The 23,450-nt window shown below is 43.8% G+C and overlaps 1 protein-coding gene and 1 long non-coding RNA gene across 2 annotated transcripts in view; one reads left to right on the forward strand and one right to left on the reverse strand.

Moving 5' to 3' along the window:
• LIMCH1 (LIM and calponin homology domains 1) overlaps window positions 1-23,450 on the reverse strand; it is a 181,781-nt gene that overhangs the window by 17,952 nt on the left and 140,379 nt on the right. The window contains exons 18-26 of the mRNA XM_037384143.1: window positions 20,593-20,747; window positions 19,994-20,396; window positions 15,966-16,187; window positions 6,515-6,606; window positions 3,984-4,158; window positions 3,219-3,324; window positions 2,037-2,111; window positions 1,290-1,318; window positions 232-315 (exon numbers count right to left, since the gene is read on the reverse strand). Coding sequence (XP_037240040.1) covers window positions 232-315; window positions 1,290-1,318; window positions 2,037-2,111; window positions 3,219-3,324; window positions 3,984-4,158; window positions 6,515-6,606; window positions 15,966-16,187; window positions 19,994-20,396; window positions 20,593-20,747 — 1,341 coding nt within the window. The remainder of the gene's footprint in view (window positions 1-231; window positions 316-1,289; window positions 1,319-2,036; window positions 2,112-3,218; window positions 3,325-3,983; window positions 4,159-6,514; window positions 6,607-15,965; window positions 16,188-19,993; window positions 20,397-20,592; window positions 20,748-23,450) is intronic.
• Window positions 9,455-23,227, forward strand: LOC119146464. Its single transcript, XR_005103747.1, has 4 exons — window positions 9,455-15,005; window positions 17,436-17,477; window positions 20,405-20,612; window positions 20,687-23,227. It is a non-coding gene; the product is annotated as an uncharacterized LOC119146464 (long non-coding RNA).

A 23,450-nucleotide genomic window follows, 5' to 3' on the forward strand; every position in this document is an offset into this window, starting at 1 on the left:
ATGCAGAACCAAGTCCTTTTGGTCTTTCCATGGAGGGGGGAAGGGAGATGTAAGAGTGCTCAAACCACAGGGAAAGTGCGTATATGCTCATTTTATTGCTCATCTGCCACAGAATTCACTCAAGCATCCACAGAGGATGTGGAAAACAAGACACAAAATGCCCAACTTTTGTCCAAAGGGACAATTCAACAGCTGAACCACATGGTGGAAGACATGTCGTTTCTTCCCTACCTGTAGCAAGCGTTCTTGCTCGTGCTGCCACCTTTCTTGTCGCTTTCGCTCTTCTTCTGGATCCCAGGACCAAAAATTGAAACGCTTGCATGGAGGAAAACCAAGCTATTAGACTTTGACACTACACTTCGCAAGGCTACCAGAGAAAGCTGTACTTCAGCTGGCCTGTTCCTGGTGATGATGTTAAAATGGGAAATTGAGAACTAGATAATAGTTCTTTCAGTGAGCAGACAATATTCTTAGCTTCATTGACACTTGGGATTGCCCACAGGTATCCAAATGATAAAATAATAATTTGGTTTGCAAAGAAAGGCCTGGGAAACTTCAACTGGAGGGGAAAAAAGGAAGAACAGAGATACCTGCAGGTACTCAAATTTAAAGAAAATATCTATTTTGCTTCTTTATAATCTTCTGTGCAACATGCAAAGCAATTTGTGATTGTAGAAAATATTCTCTCATTTCCTATGGCTGCCAGCACAACAGCCTATAGCAGTTTTTAAAATTGTTGTCTACAATGAAATAAAAACTCAGACTTCACTACGGATCCCATTACATGATAAATGTTTAAAATCCTTACAATGAGAGCAATTTTAGACACTTGATGTCATATCCCTTTCCACTAAAAGTTTTATATGAATCCAATAGAGAGATGATGTCTGTTTTTTATGAAACAAATAGAATATGAAATACTGTGTACTTCAGAGTAGCATTTGTGGTGTTGGTTTTGGGTTTCTTTTTTCCGTTGAGGACATAGTAGAATTGTGGTCTCCTCTAATTTTTATGCATTTAAAATAGAATGGATAATTTAGAATTACATATTGTTTTGAGACTGCGAAGCTTTAGTGGCTCCAGCAACCAAGTACCACTTCCTCTGGATAGGAAGAGAATGCATAAATCCCAGATTCAGACCATGTCTTGTATTTTTCCTCTCTCATTTCCATGAGAAAAAAAATAATCTCATTCTGATTTGGGGATGTTATAAGACATTTTGCATAAAAAATTCACTTTTGCTAAACACATATCTCTAAACCAAACAATGATGCAAAAAAGGTACTCACATTTGATTTGTCACCACTATCAGAATCAGCTATTAAAAAAACAGAAAAAGTGAAGATTAAATTTAGCATAGCAAAATGTGCTTAACCTGCAATTAAAGCTACATTGTATCGGTATAAAAAAGCTTCATGTTAGTTTCCTATTTGCTCCCACAACCAAATGCAAGGATGAATCGCAAGCAAATATACCAGAAAAACCGATTACACCCATCACCAACAAAACTACTTTTTATTTGGGTATAGAGGAGCACAGTATTAACTAACTCTACCAGTATTAACTACTCTACCGCTAGCTAATGCCATCTACTTCTGGCCACAGACTTTAGCAGTTTTTGGACACCGAGTGTTACCTACCTTGATCTACTTTTCCCTTTGTGATTCAGTGCAAGGAAGGAAAAAGCACAGCAAAGCTAAAAGGATGGGACTACACTATTCAAGAGCCACAGTTACGAAGAGAACATTTGCCATTTTCCATCCAAACTTCTTTGGAAATTAGGCTGATTTAAAGAAATTAATGAAAAAGTATTTATAGGCAAGTGATTTCATTTGGGTGCCTGAAACCAGAGCATCACAACAATGTGCCACCCAACAGCTCTTTGTCAACTGTGCAGCAGGAATAGACACTTTCTACAAAAGCGAGAGGTAGAACAAGTCCCCGTAATCATCAGCTTTCACCCCAGCCCCATGTCTGGAGACACCTACGACTGGAGGCAGCAGAAGGGCTGAAGCTGGTCTTAGCGCCGCATTTACCTGACTGCGAGAAAAACTGTGAGCGCCGCCAGTTGTTGCGAACCCTAAGCGGAACCGCGGCCCCGCGGGGCGGCTCTGCAGGCGACGGCACGGAGACAAAACAAGAAACAGTGTGGTCAAAAGGTGATGACGGACTCTCAGACCCGAGCCACCTCAGCCACGAGAGGGGTTTTGACTAGAGTCACTTCGGCCCACGGCAGCTAGTCTACAACGCACCTTCAGATGACACAGCCTGCCTGTATTTAAATGCTATTTTTGTGACATGGCACCTGGCCTTACACGGGAGCTCTAGCACACTAATGTCAGTCCAGGGCAGCCACCCCTTCAAGTCTGCATGGTGCTCACATTCATTCCTATTGCAGACAGAGGTTTTAAAGGATTTTGTGATCCTTTCGGCGCTGTACGTGCTGTGAACACCAGGGAGCACCCAAGTGTTTCAGCATCACTCAGAAAACGGGCGACAGACCTACAGTCTGTTACTTGATGTTTGGATTCATTCATGCCTAACACAAAACCATACTGCTCTCAAAGCCTGTTTGGAATGCGACTCTCCACTTAAAGCAAGCGAGACTTCTATTCCTTTCCTGACAAGCCTGTTTTCCACAGCAGATCACCTTCAGTAATTTCAATCTTGAAAACACTAGGATAATCGGTATACTACCTATACCTAAACTATCAACCCAGTAAGTTCTTAGCGGGAAGAAAACTTCAGATGATCTTTCTCTCTTTCTTTCATGATACCTACATATATGCATCTCTAAAACTGAACGACCAAACATTATCAATCTCAAGGAAAACTTTGTCATGAAGGCAAAGAAAAAAATGTTCTGATTTGCAAGAACTCGTGATAGGCACAGGTCAAATTCAGGGATGTGACCAGGTCTGCGTATTGTTCATCCACGAAAAGAAGCTCCACATGAGCAGCTGAGTGCAGAATCTATCTCCAGAAAATTTTATTGTGAGATAAAAAATAAAACCAATTGCTAAACCCTTTTCATCTGTGAGCAGCAGTACTAATAAAATATAATACTCATCGACATGATACAGCTTTTATTGCTAGGCCAGGTAAGTGCATTTTGGCTCCAAAACCCTCCAGGTCATTGATTAGGCACTTCTCCCTAAGCACCACACACACATATTCAGTTACTGTCTGGCTGAGTTCTCCAGATGCTTTTTGCTCACCTTGTAGACCAGAATTCTGCAGAGTAACTTGGCTGGTCTCGGGTAGTTTCTTTAAAAGTGGCAATACTACAGTCCCCTCTTGTTCCAGGGCTTTGGGTTTCATCACCTGTTCATTCATTTGGGAGCAGAAAACAGAATTAAAAGATCAGCAGGTTCAATCAAAGGTTAGCTTAAACTCTTTCTACTTATTTTCTGAATCAACTCAAAGATGAAGCCTCCATCTCCAGAATTACATGGAGTTGCAGTACTGAAATCCTGGAAATAACTGGTAGCTGGGTTTTTTTTGACATTCACACTATCCTGTATACCAAAGCCGATCCTAACCCAGGACCAACATCTAACTTACCTGACAGAGCAGTATGGCCACGACCATTTGTCACCTCTGCCACCACCTGCACTTGCTCAGCACTTCAACAGGACTAGAGGGTAAGCTCCACTGCCTACACCTTCTGGGTACTCGGCCCTGCCAACACACGGTGGGACTGGGGTTTGCAGGTTAAATTCTCGTTTCTGCTCCAGCCAGTTTACAGGTTCAAATGCTACCAGCAGACACTGGGGAGCTCCTTTGGAGGGGGAACCCTCTGGTGACCATAGGATTTGCCACAGAAACCATCCTCCAGGGTCATTCCCTGGCAGATTGTTTTGAATGAACTCCTGAGGTGACAGTATATAGCTAAAACTCCAATTTGCACAATAAACATTTATCTGTGAGATTTTTTTTTTTTGTTTTGTTTTCCACTCCCTCTCTTTCTTGCCCGTACATACCTCTGGCACAACAGGGAGCTCTGCTTCCTTCTGCTGCTCCATTTCAGGTTTCTTCACATCTTTTTCACTTGAAGCAGCTTCATCTGAAGGGACAGGACTGGGAAAAAATTCTAATCTTTTCACAACAGGGCTGGCACAAGCTGCAGTTGCCTTGAATTGCTTTTGATCTGAACCTAATCCACACATGTAAGAGATAATATTGCAAGGTTAAAGTATTTTTTTCAAATTAACTGTTGACCTATTTCTTACAATCCAATTTCTTACTGGATACACTTTGAGCCTATTTACTGGATGTTTTGAAAAAATAATCTTACAGGAAAAATTAATCTCTCAGAGAAGACAAGGCTTCAAGAGTGAAATTCATCTGACAAAATGTAGGTGCTTACACTTGACTTGGGCATCACAGGACACCCTTAGCAGTCAACAAAGCCAGAGAGGCAGTTCTTGGGGAAGAGTCACCCAAACTATTTCAGATGCTCCTCTTTGGCCGAGATGAGCTGTCACATTCGATGTGCCTACTGAGGTACAGATCTCCGCTGAAGTTGCGTGATGAATCCTGTCCTAAGATGCTATCCAGACAAGGAGCTATACCACAGTTAACAAGGTCTCGTCAGCGCTGGAGGATATTTCAACTTGCCTGTTTCCACTAAACCATGTCAGTCAAGCATCAGACAGCCAACAAACTGTGCTAACAGGAAGCCTTGGACTGGAATAACCTAGTTGTCATTCAGTTCTTAAAAAACCCTAACAAATTGATGCTGGTTTATGGGAGAAGGGACCAGGAGTGCACGGGCCTACAGCTGAGGACTGTGACAGCTAAACTACTGTCAGCTCGTAGCACCATTGGAAGCAAAGCAGTTGCCAGCATCCCAGGTAGTGCATAAGCACCCAGACATTTCTGTAACCTCTTAAAGCAGAATCTCAGCCCTGTCCCCTCTCCAACCACGTCAGCAGTGGCAACTTCTGAAAGTACCTCTTTGACAGGCTAGGAGAGTGAGCTAAGAGATGCACCCCCAGGCTCCGCTAAGAACACGCACACATGCAGAGACAGGAGATGCTGCTGCCGCCAGGCAGATGCACACCACTTTGTAGCAGTTCTCACGCCATTAGTGGCGCAGGGGTCACAGCATGGAAGGATCTGGCTTGCACTGAACAGCAGAGGAGGTTGCTCATTCTACAAGAAGGTCACAAAGTTTGGACCACATCTATCCCTCCAAAGCAGGTATAATGAAAACCCACGTTCCTTTATCATTTCAAGTTTTACAACGCTATCTCAGTTTTGCTTGCCAGCCAGTATCACACTTTGCTACCAATAGTTAATGTTTAGCATTTCCCACAGGTGTGGAGCCTGACACAAGGTGGCTTTGTGATTTGTAGGCAAACACCACCAGCTCATCACTGCTGACTCTTGAGAGGAGAATTCGCTTGGTTCACCACAAGATTGCAGCGTCTACATTACCGGCCAGGTGCAATTCAAGATTGTTAACCTCTGTGCTTTGGCATCTACCAGCCAAAGCAATTAAGTCAGCTAATGAGCCTTTGCGAACAGCCCATGTGCTGCAGAATCTTGTAGCACATCCAGAAAAGGCTGGATATGCTTCTAATATTGGGGGAATGGTACTCCATTGATGTTTGAGGCCAAAACTCAATTGTCTGTCACAATTATCTTCAACAAATAGGGGCATTATGTTTGCATACCAGCTACAGTCAGAGACCTCATTTAAATACTTGCTTCACACAGTACTTTTTACTTGACCCATACCAAGCTGAACTTTGACAGACCCATTTTAAAAAACGAACAACAAAAAAGAGCATGAGCTTAGTATGATAGCGGGCAGTACATAAAACACGTACTCAAAGGTAACATTCCAAAAATATCCTTTTGAGGAAAACAGCTTCATATTTTACCAGAAAATTCCTTTCCCTAGATCGAGAATCATGCATGAAAGCTTTAAAGCAAAGCATCAGGAGTGTGCACAATACTATTTAAAGCCCCTACGAGGACTGAGGTGCCCTTCCTCATTCTCCTTCCCCACTTCTTAAATGTCTTGGGGTGGGGTGGGGGTGGTGGGGAGGAGGAAGCATTGAGGAGGCGCTCTCACTGCTGGTAGCTCCTGCCCTGGTTGCCTTCTGGTTACAGCCCCGCGGCACCAGCCTCCCACGCACACGCAGGCGCTCGGGTGGGTCAGTTCAACCACGCCGGGACAGAACAGCCCGGGCTGGAAGGGACCTGGGAAGATCACCTGGTCCCACCTTCCAAGGGAAAGGGAGCCGAGCAGAGCCTGCCTAGCACCCTGTCCAGTCACGCCTTGAAAACCTCCAGCCGTGGGGACCCTACCACATCCCTCCGGAGGCTGCTGCAGCGAACGATCGCTCCTAGCACGAAACGTCATTCCGCCGCCGGGATTTCTGACACCTGCGTTTCCTAATGAGGCCTCTTGGTGCCGCTGCAGGCGCACTCAGGGTCTCCTGCCGCGGCGGGGTAAAGCCCGGCCCGGGCCGGGGCAGGGGCGGGGGCAGGAACCCACCTGGGGGGGGGTCGCGCCGGGCCGGCCCCGCCCGCGCCTCCCGGGCCAGCTCCAGCCTGCTGGCGGGCGGCGCTCTCCGCGTCCACCGGGGGGGCCTGCGGGGAATAACAGTAGAAACGCAGTGAGTACAGTGGAAATACAAGTGTGGGGCAATTCCTCAAGGCAGCGCTCGCTGCTTCTTCGCAATGCGTTTGAACCACAGCGCGGCAGGGAGCGCGTTTCGGAGCAGTACGTGCTGCTCGGGTGTTGCATCCCTGGGCTTTAATCTCCTTTTCAACCCATTCAGTAGCAGCCATTTATGTGGTTGGTTTGGAATAGCTCCTACAAGCTTTTAAAACTGTAGGATATCTTGGAGTGTGTTAGCCGGAGATAAGCATATGTTTCACCCCTAGTTTCCTTTTCCAGAATAACACAAAAACGTATGCATTAGTGAATACATAGCACATACTAGGGCTTGAAAAGTGGCAAAGTAATTAAATACTTCCTTTATTTCACGGTTGTCTAAACAATCTGTTATCTGAAGGGAAAAGCCAGAGTCAGTATTAAAAGTAATGAAATACTTGAAACGCTATTAAGAGATGACTGGAAAAATATGGCAAGACTGTATCGAGCCAGTAATTCACATGCCTTTGAAAGGCCATCTTTCTGGCCTGGGACAGGGCTGCTGCTGAGCTACAACCACGCTGTCAAAACAGGGGTAGCACCGCAGCTGATCTGTTTAGCAGCTTCCACCATACATCCACTTTCCTAGTAGACAAATCAAGAAAAAACCCGCGGCAAACTGATCAGCTACTGCACAACGATTCTAATGCATGAAAGATCTAGAAAATGGCAAATCTGACAGAGGAAAATAAAAAAAGCAGACTACTTTTAGAAATAAAAGGTGATGTATTTCAGAAATAGTCTGTTGCAGACTTGCTTTCCTGTCTTCCCCCCACCCTTCCATCTCATCAACAGCTGCAAGGGAGGAAATCTGATTAAATTTTCCCTTTTTGGGGGCAGGATTCAGACCACCACTTTCTAAACTGATTCTGTTTCCCACCCCTACAGCCCGTCATCTGTCTGTGCCCCGTGAAGAGCGGGGCTGGGCTCTCACAGCTCGGTCACTGGGCACGTCTGCTGGCAGTGCTAACAGCCTACTAACGCCTGTGGACACCCTTTGGCTCCAGAGAGCTTTTGGCAGAGCTCGGGAATCCCTGCCTCTCCTCCTCTCTGGAGGGCAGGCATGCTCTGGAGACGGGCAGGGAATGTGTCTGGGAAGATGCCCTGTGAGGAAATGGTGTGGACCAGCGTGGGACTGTGGCCAGGGGCACTGACCTGGGCAAGCCCAGCGGGCAGCAAGTAGTGCTGGGAACAACACAAGGAGCCCGTGGCTGCCAACAGCTGTGCCGCCACCTCACAGCAGGGCAGGCGCCAGATCGCAGCCATGAGTTTCTAGAAGTGGCAGCATGTCTCCTCCGGCGCCTGCTGGGGCTGGCTGCCTGCCACCCTCCCCACTGCCCGGCGCTTTCTGCTGCACCCTCACCTTCACCCACCCTCACCCCCTGCCCCAGGCAAGGCACGGGGACACGTCCCCCACCTGCCTGAAAGCGGTTCTCAAACTAGACGAGGCAGAAGGTGAAATACGCGCTCCAAAAAGGCAGCACGGATAGTCTGAGGACCTCCTCTCCCCCAGGTCCACCTGTGAGCAGGCCTATACCAAGAGAAGACGAAGCACAGAGCTCCCCCTCCACGCGTCACGTGCTCCCAGGAACGGTCACTGGAGATGAGGCACAGGCTGAAAAAAGGCCCCAGAGAAATGCTCCAAGGACTGCAAGTCCTGTGTCAGAGATTTGCCCCTTGCCATGCTGTTGTTCTTTGCTCCTGTATAACCCACCTTTCCCTTCCTCAGCCCATCTCGACACCAGCCTGTTCTGACTGGAAGACCCAGCAGAAGAACACTGCAACTAAAGGAAATGTTCCTTCAGCTTCAGTTCTGGCTCCTGACACAACAGCAGCCAGGGGAAAAGCTACTGGAAACCTTTTCCAGCCTTGCTCAATGCAGAAATAAGTGTTTTTTTCTCCATGAGGACAGCCAGGATAGTGTAACAGACTGCCCAGACAGGTTGTGCCATCTCCATCCTCAGAGTTTTTCCAAGACTCAACTGATCAAGCCCTCAGCAACCCAGTCTGACCTCATGCCTGATCCTGTTTGGAGCAGAAGACAGCTAGAAACCTGAATTATTCAGTCATTCTACAACCTACAAACCTCCCTGAACAAATGGCTATTATGGAGAGCTCAGGGTCTGCCCTAAACAAGGTAGATTTTAACTGGAAAAGCAAGAGGCACCTACACGACAACCCAACCTACTGCTCCAGAGCATAAGCCCTTCCAAAGAAATTGCTGCAAATTTCCATTATTAATGTTTATATTGCTATTATTTTTGGTAAAGCAATGGAATTCACCCTCCACTCTCAAAAAGCAACTGTCAAAACTGAATTATTTTTTTTTTTAAATCAGCTTTAATTTCAACCTCAGAGGCTTTAAAGCTATGAACAGTGATAAACTGAGGCCGATATAAAAAGTGTTGAACAGCATTACGTACACACAGGGAAGTCAAGTGCTGACGGCAGCTGGAGTTGGGGAAAGAGCACAGCCTTACTGGCCTCTCAGAGGGTTTTAAAAGCTTGGCGAATGCACAGACATGATGCACTTGTATCACCTCTGGGTCTAGAGTTACCTCAGGAACCTAAACACAGTGCTGCATCATGTAGCTATCCTGCACAATCTACCTATAACCTATATCCAGGAGGTTGAACCAGGTATAGACATAGATGTTATTTATAGAAATTCTTTTAAAGAGGAGTAAAAAAAAAAAAAAAAAAAAAAAAAAAAGCTACTGCTTGCTGCAGGAAAATTGCATTTTGCAATGGCATGCATTGGCATGCAGAAATTCTGTTCCTGTTCACAAGACTTGACTCTTCCCCCTCTGCTGAGCAATTAAATGCTAGCAACACAGAGCTAAAAATATAAAACTGATTAGTAAGTAATTTATAAAAAAATTAAGTCAGCTTCACTAGGGAACTCTGTCATTCCCACCATATCTAATTCTATTTATAAGACCAAGTAATGTAATATTATCTGGTATTTTATCCACAGGTATATACACTTAAGAAAATTCTTGTACTGATACTGCTGATAAAATGTCTTCTCTACCACAGACTACCATCATTCACGTTTCATAAATATTTTGTAATCGAATGATGATGTTATTACTGAACATGCAAAAAGGCATACAAACATTTCATTGTGCCTAAGAGGATCGTATTCTGACATGGACACTGAAAAAACAAACAACGTGGCCAGTGATGTTTCTGAGGCATTTCAGAGGAGCTCTCATGCTTTGGGATGAAGAACCCACACAGCCTCTCGACACCACCCCACTGCAGCCACACGCATTTGTGTGGGCCGAGGCATCATTCTGCAGGATCACAGAGCCACTCCATATGCTGGCTCTGCTGCAGGTGCCTGCAAGGGAAGGTCACACAACACCTGCTTGTCCACCACCACAGGCAATGAAGCCTGCGAGGAAAGTAGGAAACACCTTGCTGCATAGGGGCTGTGGTTATCTCTGCCCCCAGAACAAGGCTGGTCCCATTAAATCCTGAAAACCGAAGAATGCTTCTGCTTGGACTGGTGTTTTTATTACCCCATGCATCTAGCTACTCAGGAGTTAAAGTCAGCTTCTCCATTTAGGATTTAGAAGCCTTAGTCCACGATGGAAAGTTAAATATTGATTGCAGTTGCAGTTACGAGCACATCAGTAACAGAGGACAAAGCAACACCTCAGTTCTGCTAACCAGGTATCCATTTAACAAAGACACAGGCACAGCTGACTAGACAGTGTTATCAAACACCTATTAGGCAGGAAAATTAGTTCAGTTTGTGTCAGACAGGATTTTTATCCCATGAACTAGGGTATCAGTCCAAGTATTTCTTTAATGAAGACCATGCAAGTCAGAAACAGCCACACTATCGCTGTGGCAGAACTTTACACCCTTATAAAACCCTAAAAATACATAACTAGGAACCCCTAAAACACCGAACATCACAACTACTACAAGAATTCAAACTCCAAAGGAGGTTACAGTAGAACTTTATTAACCCTTATTGTAAATTAAATCAAAACATAGGTCAGTTAACACTACTTGTACACAAAATCACATGAAATACTGTTATTTTCTATGAAAACACGACAAAACAAGCTCTCTGGAACCAGAAAGAATGCAGAGATACCAGGAAGAATCATTTAGAACTACAGTTTTAAATGCTGTAAAATCACTCAGGACTGAAATTGGTTGCAGTATCAACAGCCACATGTAGAAATTGCCTGACACATCTTTCAAACTTCTGTGACTGAAGTTCTATACATATCATTGACTTCAAAAATTTTATACAATGATCTCCTCATCAAATCTAGCATTTTCTGTTGCTGTGAGCAGTAACAGTGGCATGACCTTGGGCTGCCACAGCTAAGTGCCTTGCATGCTAAGCCAGCATAGTACTACAGCCAGAACACTGCTCTGACACATTATCTGCCTCACCTGGCAGTGTATAATGCTCTGCTCAGGCCAGCTATTAGAAACAAAGATCAGAGTGGATCAGTAATTGACAAAGAAGCCTTGAAAGTGTTGCAAGAAACAATGTTAAGTATTCCTGCTTGCTATTTTTCTGCAGTTACTGCTCAACTCAGATGTAAAATAAGCTCCTGCCTCTTACAGACACTGAAAAGGTTTCTGGAGGACAGGAGACATGGACGCCAAGTTCGTAACCAAATCCTGAGCACAGTTCCCTTCTAGCTGCTTTGAACCTTTGCTGCTCTTACTTCTCATCCTAGAGCATTTTCCCTTCACGTAGTCCAGCCCTTCACACATCTTCCCATGTGTGGTTCAAGGCAAAGCTGTCAATCGGGAACAGACGTACTTACTCTACAAGTGTTTCTTGTAATGAATCAAAGAACAAAGACTTGTCCTACCAGATATGTACAAATCAGGATTTCAGCCCTGCTCTCCTGTAGTTTGGCCAACAATCCTCAACCACAAGAAAGCTTGTACTTTAATCTCAGTTCAATCAGTGGATTTTTGAAGATGAAGGAGAGTGTTACTTGGATATAGAAAACAAGTTTATTTTGTGCCAAGCATGCAGTGAGTAGAAATAGACAAGTTTAAGCTAGCTAGTGAAAAATTAAAAGAAAGCCAAAATCTCTCTCCACCATCACCACCTTGCCCTGATCTTTTTAAAGTTGCTGTCTATATTTATTTTTTTCTTGGTTGATCACAGCAAAGCTATAATTAGAGCTATAACAAGCCAATAATTTTTAAATGCTCATACAAAGATTGGTTAAAATACAGTGATGTCACTCACTGACAAATTAATCCCCCTACACTACAATCTGCACAAATATTTTTTTAAAATAAAACATTTACTTTGCCAACTTCTGATTCAAAGAGCTAGAGGATACAACTTCTCAGCATTTTCAATGTGCACTGCTGTTCTGTGTAATGGAAAGAAAACACAACCTAATGGCTGACAGGTAGAACCAGGGTGAGCAGACGATTCTCACATTATTGCTGGCATTGCCGCTGACTGATCAGTCAGTCCTTGGACCTTTGTCCCAGTTTTTCCAGCTGCAGTAAGAGAGGTGTGCTTTACCTACTGCCTCTCTTAGCAGCACATAGCTCCACAAACACCGGGTAGGATATTTTCGTCTTGCTCATAGGTTAAATTTATCCTTTCTAGCCTGAAATCATAGGCAAAATTTCACATGCTATCATGCTATTTTGAATAAAGTTAACTCTCTTGTAAAATCCCCCCCCCCAATCTAAGTACTTTACCTATACACTACAGACACAAGTATAGTTTCTTGATAATATTTTTCTTTACCAGCCTCCCTACCTGCTGCAGCTTTTTGCATCTCATTTCATAGTAGATTTAGGCAGGAGTTACATACGTTTTCCAATCAGTCTCTGACTGCCAATCATTATTTGATTCACATATAGATGAGGTTCTTCTCTGTTAAAAAGACAACTGACACTGAGGTCTCACCCATACAAAATGATCCCTGCACTCCTCTAGCTCCCCAAAACCCTCAATCGTATTAGCGTTTTAAGTGGTGCAACCTGACTAAACCGTTTTCCAAACTGCAGGCCAAAAGAGCCGTTGAAGTACAGTTGCACAGACTCTTCCCGTATTACAGACAATGCCTGAGGCCAACTGGACAGATTTAGAGCAGAGCTACAGAGCTTCAAAGGGAAGCCTGCCAGGCAGAGAGAAGACAGGGCTAGTTCATTTGACAACTGAACTGAAACAGCAGGGGAGCAGCCCTAAGAGGGACGGAGGAGGAGCAAGGGGCATGCAAAGAACAGGGGGACAATCAGAAGGGGAGGACAGGAGGGCCAAAGGTAATGTATATATGAAAAGGAATATATATTTCACAAACGAGACTCGGCAGAAAATGAACGAATAAAATACAAAAACGAAACAAATCTCTCAGCAACTCCAGGGGAAAAAACCCTAGAAACAGCATCTCCTAACAGACAGAGGAACTAGTGCCTGTGAATCTTACTCAGAGCCTGGGAAGGACATAGCTAACAAAAGCTGCATCAATAAAGTAAATAAAGGCAGTGAAAGCAAGTTTAGAAAAGCCTTTGAAAACATGCTCATTTGTAAGTTTTCTCAAGGCAAAAGAAACGTAGTTGTTTCTTCCACTCCAGACAGCTCTGCTTCTTCATCTCAGCTGCTTTGCTATGCCTGTTTCTGTTGTCTTCTCCTCTTCTCCTAAAAATTCAGTAGGGTTAAGCATCAGACAAAAACTATAGCCCTGTTTTCTCCTTGTGGGAGGTGTTACAGCGGCAGCTTCAGAAGGTTTTCTTACTTCCAAGAACGTGTGGCTTGGAAGCCCCACCCTGCTGGGGCAAAAAGCAACCCCCTTCTTCTCCTCTGGAGGGCTCACAGTGACAACTAAGATATTCATCATCCTACCCAGCAAGAGGCTATGTTTTATGGCGAGCGGGACAAGCCCAGGAGGCTCTCTTCCTTCCTAATTTGAATTTCCAGCCTTCCTAGGAGGGGTTATGCCTTCAGAGAAGAGTTTAGCATTTCAGACTCTGCAGATGCAGGCTTGCGTTAGCTGTCCAGAAACTGAAGTAAAATAGGTACAGGGAGAAGCCTGAGTGAAGCGAGTCCAGCATAGCTGTGCAGTTCTTGCAGGCCCCCTGATCGCATCCATACCGAACTGCCTATAGCAGTGCTGGTCTGTGCCCCAGCTCACACAGTGAAGAAGCCAAGCACCAGCACCATGCCCCGTCTCTGTAACCTGGCATCTAAGCCCTTCCCATCAATGCACCAGGGCATTTCTGCATGCTCAATAGCTAAATTACTGCCAATGCCTTACACTAAGGCCTGGGGACGTGGAAAATTAAAACGAAGCAGCTGGGTAAAGAGAAGCAAACATCTAGGAGGAGCAGACCCTGTAATCTTATCTTAGGCTGGCAAATTCCCTTCTAGCCACAGGCAGCTCTCCTTCTCTTCCCCCCTTCATCACGCTCAGTGCATTCTACTTGTTTCCCCATGTAAGATCGCCCTCAAAGCAGTCTGCTCTCCTTGCTCTGCCCTTGACATGCTTGACACATACCTTTGCTTGAAGCTGAAGCGCCGGGAGTAATTATGATGATTTGCATTACCCAGTCACATTATTGATGAAATCATGAAGCTAGCAATATAAAACTCTTAGTTAGAGCAAAGAAACTCTGTCAATAGCACCACTGGAGTGCACATGCATTCTCTCTAGATGGCTTCATCACTTAAGCGCACTCAAGCCTACAAACCAGGAGGTATTCTGCAAATGTCAGTCACCAGGAACGTGAGAATTCAAACTCTTCTGCTTCCTTTGCCAATATCACCATGAGGGCTAAGACACTGGAAGCAGAAAGCGGCCACAGAAAAATCTGTGTTCAGCTGGCCACATCATCCTCAGAGCTGTAGAAAGGAAAGGATGAGAGGGCATCAAACAGGTACAAACACCCCCAACCCCTAACAGTGGCTTCTATTTCTGAATTTCCTCTCAACTCTTCTACAGCTATACTGGTCTGGAAATTGTAAAAAAGGAGACAGTAACATGTTCAATTGGCTACTTTTCTGATTGCCATTGTGCTTCTAATCCTAATCTTACAGCAAACTGAGGCTTTTCTCTATCCTCCAAACATTCCCATTACTAGCTCTCCCATATCAGACAACACGCTTAACTAGCTTTTCCCCTACAGCCAATTCATTCTGACAAGAGCAGCCTCTGCTCTGCCATCCCTGCCTTCCTCCCTGCAAATCATTCACTTTGGACTCTGTACTAGCTCCCTCTGACACGATCAAGTCCATGCTCACAGCACATCCCAGCTCCCATGCTTGCTGCAGGCTCCAAGGCTTGGTTGTCCATGGCCAGAGACTGGCAGAAGCAGGGGGGTAAGTCGCAAGCCCTTTGGCATGAATGAACCACCACTCCCCAGGGCAGATCCCTGCCTGCTCCCTGTTACCCATCTGGCCAATGCTTGGATGAAATCTGAGAAGAAAGCAAAAAATTATCATACTCCAGCTCTCACCACATCTCCGATTCTCTTTGTTGTTACACAGAAAGTAACAGCAAGAATTCCCTCTCCTGCCACTTGTTTGCAACCCTTTTACATGCTTTTATTTGCAGTCTGGTCCTTGTTTCTTGTGTTGTTTTTACTATCTACTTTTATTACAGTTTTGTAGCATCTAGATTCCTGCTGCGATACGCTCTAGTTTTATTCCTGCATTTTTCTCTGGGTAAGAGGGGGAGTGAAAGATGAAAAGGTAAAATTAATTTTTTTCTTTGATAAGGCAGTTAAGAAGCACATTGGTCCCTCTGAGCATTTCAATAGCTTATCCCCTTTTCTAATACTTCTGAGAGAGGAATGAAAGCTGAATGCTCAAAACTGCCAGCACATCCACATGCTCTTCTTTGAAAATTGAAAACTGAGACTAATTATAATGGCTCGCAGAGTCCAATTATGTTGGTGATCTAATCAGCTAACATCAGGAGAAGCACTGAATAAATCTGCACAATAGCTGGGGGACAGAGTCCATTTCTCCCTTTCTCCCTGGCCCAGCACATTTAATGCATGCTTATCAGCTGCATGACATCTGAAAAAAAAAAAAAAAAAAAAAAAAAAAAGGCACCGACTGCAAAAAGTTTTTTGAATCTTTCCCTCCCATTTCTCTACCCACATCCCAAAAAAGAAGCCTTTAATTTACAAAGGATTTTTTTTTTCCGGGTCTGGGCACACCCTCTTGAAATAAAGCAAACATAAGCACTTGGATTTCATTAGTTTGTGATTAAATATGTTATGAGACAGAAAATTGGCAGAGAAAGTAAGGCTGGTTTGTTCGTGTTGGTCTTACTGTTGGCTCTTTGTGCACACTCTGAGTGGCAGGCCTCTGTAAACTGAGCTCAACACTTGTGGGGTCCTTCTTCAACTCTACCGGGGGCCTGTCCCCTCTGGCTACTTCATCAAATTTCAGAGATCTGCTTGGCGAAGGAGTAAATATTACTGTTGTACACTCTTTATCCTTCTCTTCCACGCCGTTGAAATTTTCTCCATTGATGCTGACTTTTCCATCTACCTGCGAATACAGTTAAATAAATATGCTGAGACAATTAGCATTCAGAGGAATTTAGGAAATTAGGATTTCAACATGATACTACAATTGTTGACACAGTCTGTGCCGTAAGTGAAGGTCAGAGCCAAGCACACATTTCATTCAACAAGCCAAGAGAGAAGAAAACCCTATTCCAGGTGGGTCATAAACAAAATACAGACAGGCAGTAATAGCAATTTTTCTGGATTCCCCGAGTTCCCAGATTTCATTCTCCCAGTAACATACAGGCACCTTCTGCATGCATCACAGATCAATGGAGTTTAAAAGAACAAAAAAGATTTATGTCAAATTTAGATTAAAACTGTTGGGTTTTGCATTGCTTCATGCAGGAGGCAAGCAGGTTCCCCAGGACTAATTATGCTGATGAACTGCTACGCACCCTGACTAACGCACCACAGTATTAGTAGACCATGCTTCCTGAAGCACTGTCATGTGAACTTTGAAGGGTCAGGAGCAGCCGAGTTCATTCACTTGTTTCTTTACTGTTTTTAACAGGGAAGCAAGGAACCAACAAATAAAACTGGGCATTCCTCCTTCTTGATGAGGCGATAAAACAGATAGCTGCTTTCCCAGAAAATGATTTTATGCGGTCTCCACGAAAAGGAGAGTGCAGAAACAGTTTAACTACTTTGTTCTCAGGGTCAAGCTAGCTCCTTGGTGGGCACATATTCCCACTTAGAAACCCTTAAGCAAGGATGAAAACACAAAATCAGCTCTAGCTTCTTCCTCTGCACTGATACAGCTTCCTCTTGGGACTTTAATACTTTGTAATTATGTTCTGAATGGAGGTGGCATGTAAAGACTTCAGTTTGGAGGGCTGTTTGTAGAAGCCATGGTATACATGAAAAAAGTCTGGCTACAAAGAACTCAGAAGCCATTCACCGTAAGAGGGCCCAGCTGGAGAGAGACCAAGAGAGGACTAGGTATCAGTAACACCATATTGCTCCTGCCTAGCTACAGCACAGATATTTATAGGCTTGTCAGCAGAGGTGAGTTTTAAATAGATTTGAAGGAGAGCTTTGTTACTCTGTGCAGAGATCCTTACTTGCAAAATGGTCATCATGGAGACAACGCAAAGGTGAGGGAGTAAATATGGACAGTCTTCTCTGCTAATCATTGGACTTTGGGGGTATAATTGGCATAGGTCAGTGATTTCTTAGAGAAGCTATCCGGGATATATATTGTGAGTAGTCATTTCAGGTTTCTCCACAGGTACGGGATACTCAAAAAACACATGTGAAAACAAGTGCAGAGGTAAGACACACCATGGGACCTTCTCGCTTATTTTACTGTTATTGAAAACTGATGCAGCAAGTTTACCCTATCAAACTGAAACACAGTTTAAGACGACGAAGTTCTTCCCACCTCATCCTCCTTGCCCCACTCTTTATTTCATCATTTAATTATCTTCAGTACTTTACTTTTAGGTAAACAGCTTGGGTACCTCAAGAGAGGCATTCCAGCTTAGTATATGCCACCAGTGCTAAGCTGAAGGCAAACTCCTCCCATTGACTTCTTGTATACATGCATCCAGAGGTCTGTTCTCTATCTGAGGGTGATTAACTAAGGGGCCATCTCCAAGCTGCTGGGCATCCTCAGCTCTGACAGACGTGCGTGCGTGCGGGGAGGTGAAGGCAGTTAGCACCTCGTGCAATCAGCTCCCTGGGTCTGCAAGGGTTTTCACCCCTTCTTACAGATCTTACAGATCAACAGGTTCCTTCTCTTTCCTCACTGATGTTATCCACTCAACACAGTAGCACTCCTAGGGTTTATTTCCAAATGCAAGTGTGGGCAGACACCGAGCCCCAAGTCTTCTGGGATTGTGTGCTGGATTACCTACTAGAGAGGCAGGTCTTGAAAGACTTCAGAAATAAAAGAGTCAGGAAAACATTTGCAGGCTGCACCATCCATTTTAGTGTCTCTGTTTAGACTAAGACATTTCTCTATTTATATTTAAAGGAGGAAAACCAAATGTTTGAACGATCAGGATAGATGTCCTGGCTGTAGAGTTAAACAAACCTACTCCTTTCCTTCTGATCTGGAGCAAGTCAACATATTGTCACCTGATCTGGAGCAAGTCAACATATTGTCACCAGAGCTGAGAATCATTGACAGACTGGTGTTTCAAGGGAAAATAATGCTACAGCTACATGTGCTAGGGAATGATTCCTACTGAGACAAACCACATTCTTCCACATCAAGTGAACAAGATCTAGACAGACTTCTAGTGGTGGGTGGTGGAGGGTAGAAGTGTCCGTGGGTTAGTTTCTCCCCACATATGTGAACTATATATGCATTAACGTGAGGGTGATACACACATACATCTTGGTTCTCTGAGGAAAAAAGTGGCATGGATCAGAAAAGATGATTCACTGATGTCTAAAATGTAAACTCTAGGTGAATACCAGCTGAAGTATAGGAGAAATAGAAATTACCAGTTTCACATTTCAACTAGGAAACATGGGGGGGTCCACAGGAGCTGGGACAGACTTCAAGGACCTAGACATCACAACAAGCTTTTTCACCATCTATACAAAGCTGACTTATTTTTAAAAAAGTAAACAACCTGAATATACATGGTAGCAATGCTACTGGGACATCAGCAGGCTGCAGGGACCCTGCATGTCACTAGCGAAGTATCAGATAGCAATGGCAGACACAAGAGGACTCAAAACTCTACAGGCTGGGGACACCCATGCCAGTAGGCTTTGCACTGCTTAGAAGGCTACAATGAGACTTGGGGAAGCTCCAGTCTTACTACAGGCACTGTGAGAAGCAGATTTCTTCAAACCTGACTTATTTGGCCTGTTCTCTCTAACACACCCAACTTCATTGCCTTCATCATTGGTTCAGTATCTTATTCCCCTTCCCCACATCCACCCAGGCCAAAGATACACTCCTCAGGTTTCATATCCCAGCTTCTATCTCTTCTTCTATCCCCTTCCTCCACAAAACTCATAGCCGGCTCCCTATTCCAGGCAGCTCTGCTTTTGTCAGAGCTCTCTTACTTCTTTTACTCCCATGATCTTTGCACAGTTTTTGCAATCCAATGCAGTCACTCGCCCTCTCTCACCAACAGTCCCCAGTTACATGGCTGCCCCAGTACCAACTGGTTCCCTTAAACCTGCATGGACAGCCTGCATCCCCTCTTTAAGCCGGTGAAGCAGCTTTCCACATTCATCCCTGGTGAGAAGCATGTTTAGGACAGAGAGTATCATTGGGCAAGCTGGGTCTTGACTCTGAGGGAGTAGGGGCTCTCCACACTAATACACGCACGCTGCAGTGTCACAAAGGCTTATGACTTGGCTGAAGGGGACATGCTTGTCTGGGCATGGGGAAAATCAGATCCCTGACACAAAAGCCAGTTCAGGTCTTGCTCTGGAAGTCAGGGCCTCCACACTCCCTGCCCCTTCCCTTTTGTTTAAAAACAAAAAAACCATGACAACATGCTCTTTCCTAACCTCCTTCCAAGAAAAAGCCTTGCTTCTTTCTTAGAGATCCCCCTTTCCCTGTCTTTTCCCAAACAAATTTAGCCTGAGAAAAAATGACCAGCAAAAATATTCCATCCTAAACAGGTCAAGTTTCTAAGAAGGTTGGTAACCAAGAAGAGACCACTGGACTGGGCAGCACAGAGCACGAAGCTGAGTTTTATAACATCAGAATGCAGCAACCATTTTCTACTTAATTGCATTAAACACATTTACATTCAGATGATTTAGTCAGGATCTCTTTGCCTCCTGTTTGACTTTGGGGAGTGCAACGTATCCTACCTTAAAGTTCTTTAAAACTTCCTGTGTATTTTTGGGTTGTGAGTAAGGCTTGGGTGTCAGCATAGGCACAGCCTTGGAGACAACACTTTTGCTGGGAGATGTGCGGCCTGTTGAACCACTGGGCTCTAATTCAGCAGTAGGAACAATGGTTGCTTCAATGGTGGCAGTGAATTTTGGAGCAGGCAGTGACTGTTGCCTTAAATATCTCAGAGGATTTGGGTCCTTCAGTGGGGAATTTGGCTCCACTGAATGGCTTCTTTCCAGAATTTTTGGCATCTGCAAACGCTCAAGGACAGCTTCACTGATAGTGAATCTTTCGATGTACTGCTGGAGGATGCTCTCAGCCTCCTCCTGTGACTTTGCATTCTTGTATGCCTCATGAAGCTCCCGCTCTCTCCTCTCTCTGCACAGGAGACAACACAAGAGAGACCATCGCATTAAAATTAATGCCAGAAATCACTCCTATTTCCTCTGCTCCATCAATATCCTTCCCTCTCCCTCACCCCAGGCCTGCAGGCATGGCTGTCCACAGTTACCTATCACCTATGGACCACACAGCATTTTCAGACATGCCACTGCACTTCAGTAAAAGAACGTACTTCTCTTCCACAATTTCTCGGTAGGTTTTGATGCTTTTTCTACGCTCATTTGTTCCGTCTCCAGACAATAACCTTTCCATTTTCTTTCTCTCAGCTTCTTTTTTTATTAAATCCTGTGAAGCGCTCCTTCGACGACTCTTCCACCGAGCCAGGTCCTGTGAGAGAAGGAAGGCACCTGAATGCAGAGCTGCAAATAGCTAAAAACTGGCCAGAGAAACCAATGAACACAGCCAGCCGCTTTGCAAAGCCTGTTCCTGGCTGTGGACTGGGGTCCCATCACCTGCTGGCAGCAATGTTTATTTTAAAGAGAAAAGAAGATTATACCATAAAATGAAGACTGATTTTTCTCCTAACAGCAGGACCCAGTAAGGATTTCATAGCTCCGCTGGTGTATTGTCTTTTTAGCTTTGTCATGCTAAGTGTAGAAACATGCTAGGTAATAATACCAGGAAATTTGGTCTAAAAGGACAAGTCAGGGCACTCACTTTTACTTGTGCCAACATTAGGGACAAAACCTGATTCCCCAGGAAGATGAAGTAGCAAAATTATGTTTGGTGAAGAATTTCAATAATCAGATGTATGGGAGGCAGGAGTTCATTGGAGTAAGGGACGCTGTTTCACCATGAACTACAGCCGCACTGACAGTATGTCTTGGAGACTTGATAGTCCCATACTTTGTCCATGCTATCAGTCAACTGCAGGCAAGCATGGCTGACCCATGCACAGAAAAATCCAGTGCAGCATCCAAACTTAAATTCTTCCTCATGGGCACCATCCAATATTTTGGACCCAGATCTGAGCAACATAGGTTAGGGACTAAAGTGGCTCACACCTGGCTGGTAAAGAGATGTGACAGAGCAAAAAGCCTGTGGTTTGTATCCAGCTATATAGATATGTCCTTGTTGAAGTAATAATCTTACTGTTTTTGGAATCTGCCTGCCTAAAATTGTCCAGAAGATCGACTGATTCCAGTTCTTTACTTTTCTTGCAAAACCAGCCTGACACTAAACCAGAGAGTCACAGGAGATGCCTGTTATGGGCACCTATGTCTTGTATCCTGCTTGGGTTATGAATTCACAAGTCCTGGGGGGTACAGAGACAAGATCTTTTTTACAGTAAAAGTATTATAGTAAGTAAGTTTCCTAAGCTGTAAAATTTCTTTGCAGCTAACTAGTAATGGGAAAAAAAATTTACATGTAAAAAGTAACCTCTGCAGAACTTCTGCAAAGAAAAATAACTTCCCAGGAAACTGTAAGTGCACACTTATCATTAACTTTACAACATCAGGAGATTGGTATACAGATTATTTTTCATGCACTCTAACAAATTCTTTTTTTAATAAAAACCAGACATTCTGTACACATACTCAAGTCAAAAGCTTTTTCATTAATTACATGGTTTTCCAAATATTTTAATTGCATTTTTATTGGTAAACAGCAGAAGGTACTGCAAGCATAACTTATTTTATTAAAACCAGGAACAAACCTTGTCACTTTTAATTTAGCTTAAACCCACAAATTATTGACGTTACACTCAAGGGAATGCTCATTGAAGTATTTCTTCACATGACCTACATATATCAGCCTATAATCCCCTTCTTGAAACATAGGCCTTTCATTTTCCTCAGTTACTAATTATTCTCACTGAAGTACCAAAGCATTTCTTTATTCAGCTACTCGCACTATTTCCTATTGTTTGGAAATCAGTTTTTCATTAGCAAATTTTGTAACATAAGCCCTCCTCCTCTTTTTGTGATTAAAAACCAGACATGTTTATCTTTTCCAGCTCTGATGCTTTAGAATAACAATAACAAAAAAAGCGCCATGAAACTGTTAATTGTTGGCAAATTTACAGCACAGGCATATAAAAAATATCAGACCATGAATGCGGTGTTGTCTCCACAAAGCCCTCTGAATGCCAAGGACATTCCAGTTAAGGGCATTTTTAGTGCCTCTTCAGAACTTTTAGTTCAGTGCAGAAGGTGCTGAGGGCCTGGAAAACTTACGCACTTTAGCTCAGAGGATTTTCCATTCAACAGCAAAGAGTTTTCAAACCTCTTGAATGCCTTTGGACTCATTCTTATCTCTGCTGGGAAATTATGGCTTCCCACACATACAGACCGCTCCGCTGAAGTCCTTCGTTTTTCTACTATGAAAACTTATTTCTTAGTTGTATATACTGTTCTTTTTTGGACTTTTCTACCAAAAACCTCTCCGAGATGTTTCACAGTAGCTGTCCTTATAATGGGAAATTACTGTACTAGCTTCTTGAAAAGATGTGTTTTGTTTGGGGTATTTTAATAAAAAAAAAATATGTCCCAAATTCCTCATTTAAAATCAGTCTTTCGGAATAAACAGGATTGATACTAAAACCCCTGATACTAACTTACCTGCAAACCATGCTTTTCTGTCCTTGCTAATTTGCTGAAGATAATGCCAAATGCCAGGACAGCTTAAAAAAACACATAGAGGAAAGTGGGTTTGGAAAGGCCTTGTAACCCAAGCAGGGTGTAGCTAACTTGAAGGGTAATTTGCTTGGACAAGATGAAATATGTTCTGTCACTCTGTCACTGTTTCTGGACTTCTGCAAAAACTTTCTGTATCTATGCAAAATTATTAAAGCCAAGTCCAACCTATTTATTCACTGTCCTGCTTAGCCTTGTGTTTTGTCACTTTGGGCATTTACTAATTAGAAAAGTTAGAGAAATCAGCAGTTAGAACTGTTCTGCTTTCATTTTTACCTAATCCCAGTTTAATTAGCTTTTTTTAAAAAAAGCAAAACACCTGGTGCACAGGCAGAGGCACAAGAAGACTTTGTATGCTCTAATTTACATCAAATTATGGATGTCTATGCTTTTA

Source organism: Falco rusticolus, chromosome 1, assembly GCF_015220075.1.
Source record: "Falco rusticolus isolate bFalRus1 chromosome 1, bFalRus1.pri, whole genome shotgun sequence".
In the NCBI taxonomy this organism is placed as follows: Eukaryota; Metazoa; Chordata; class Aves; order Falconiformes; family Falconidae; genus Falco; species Falco rusticolus.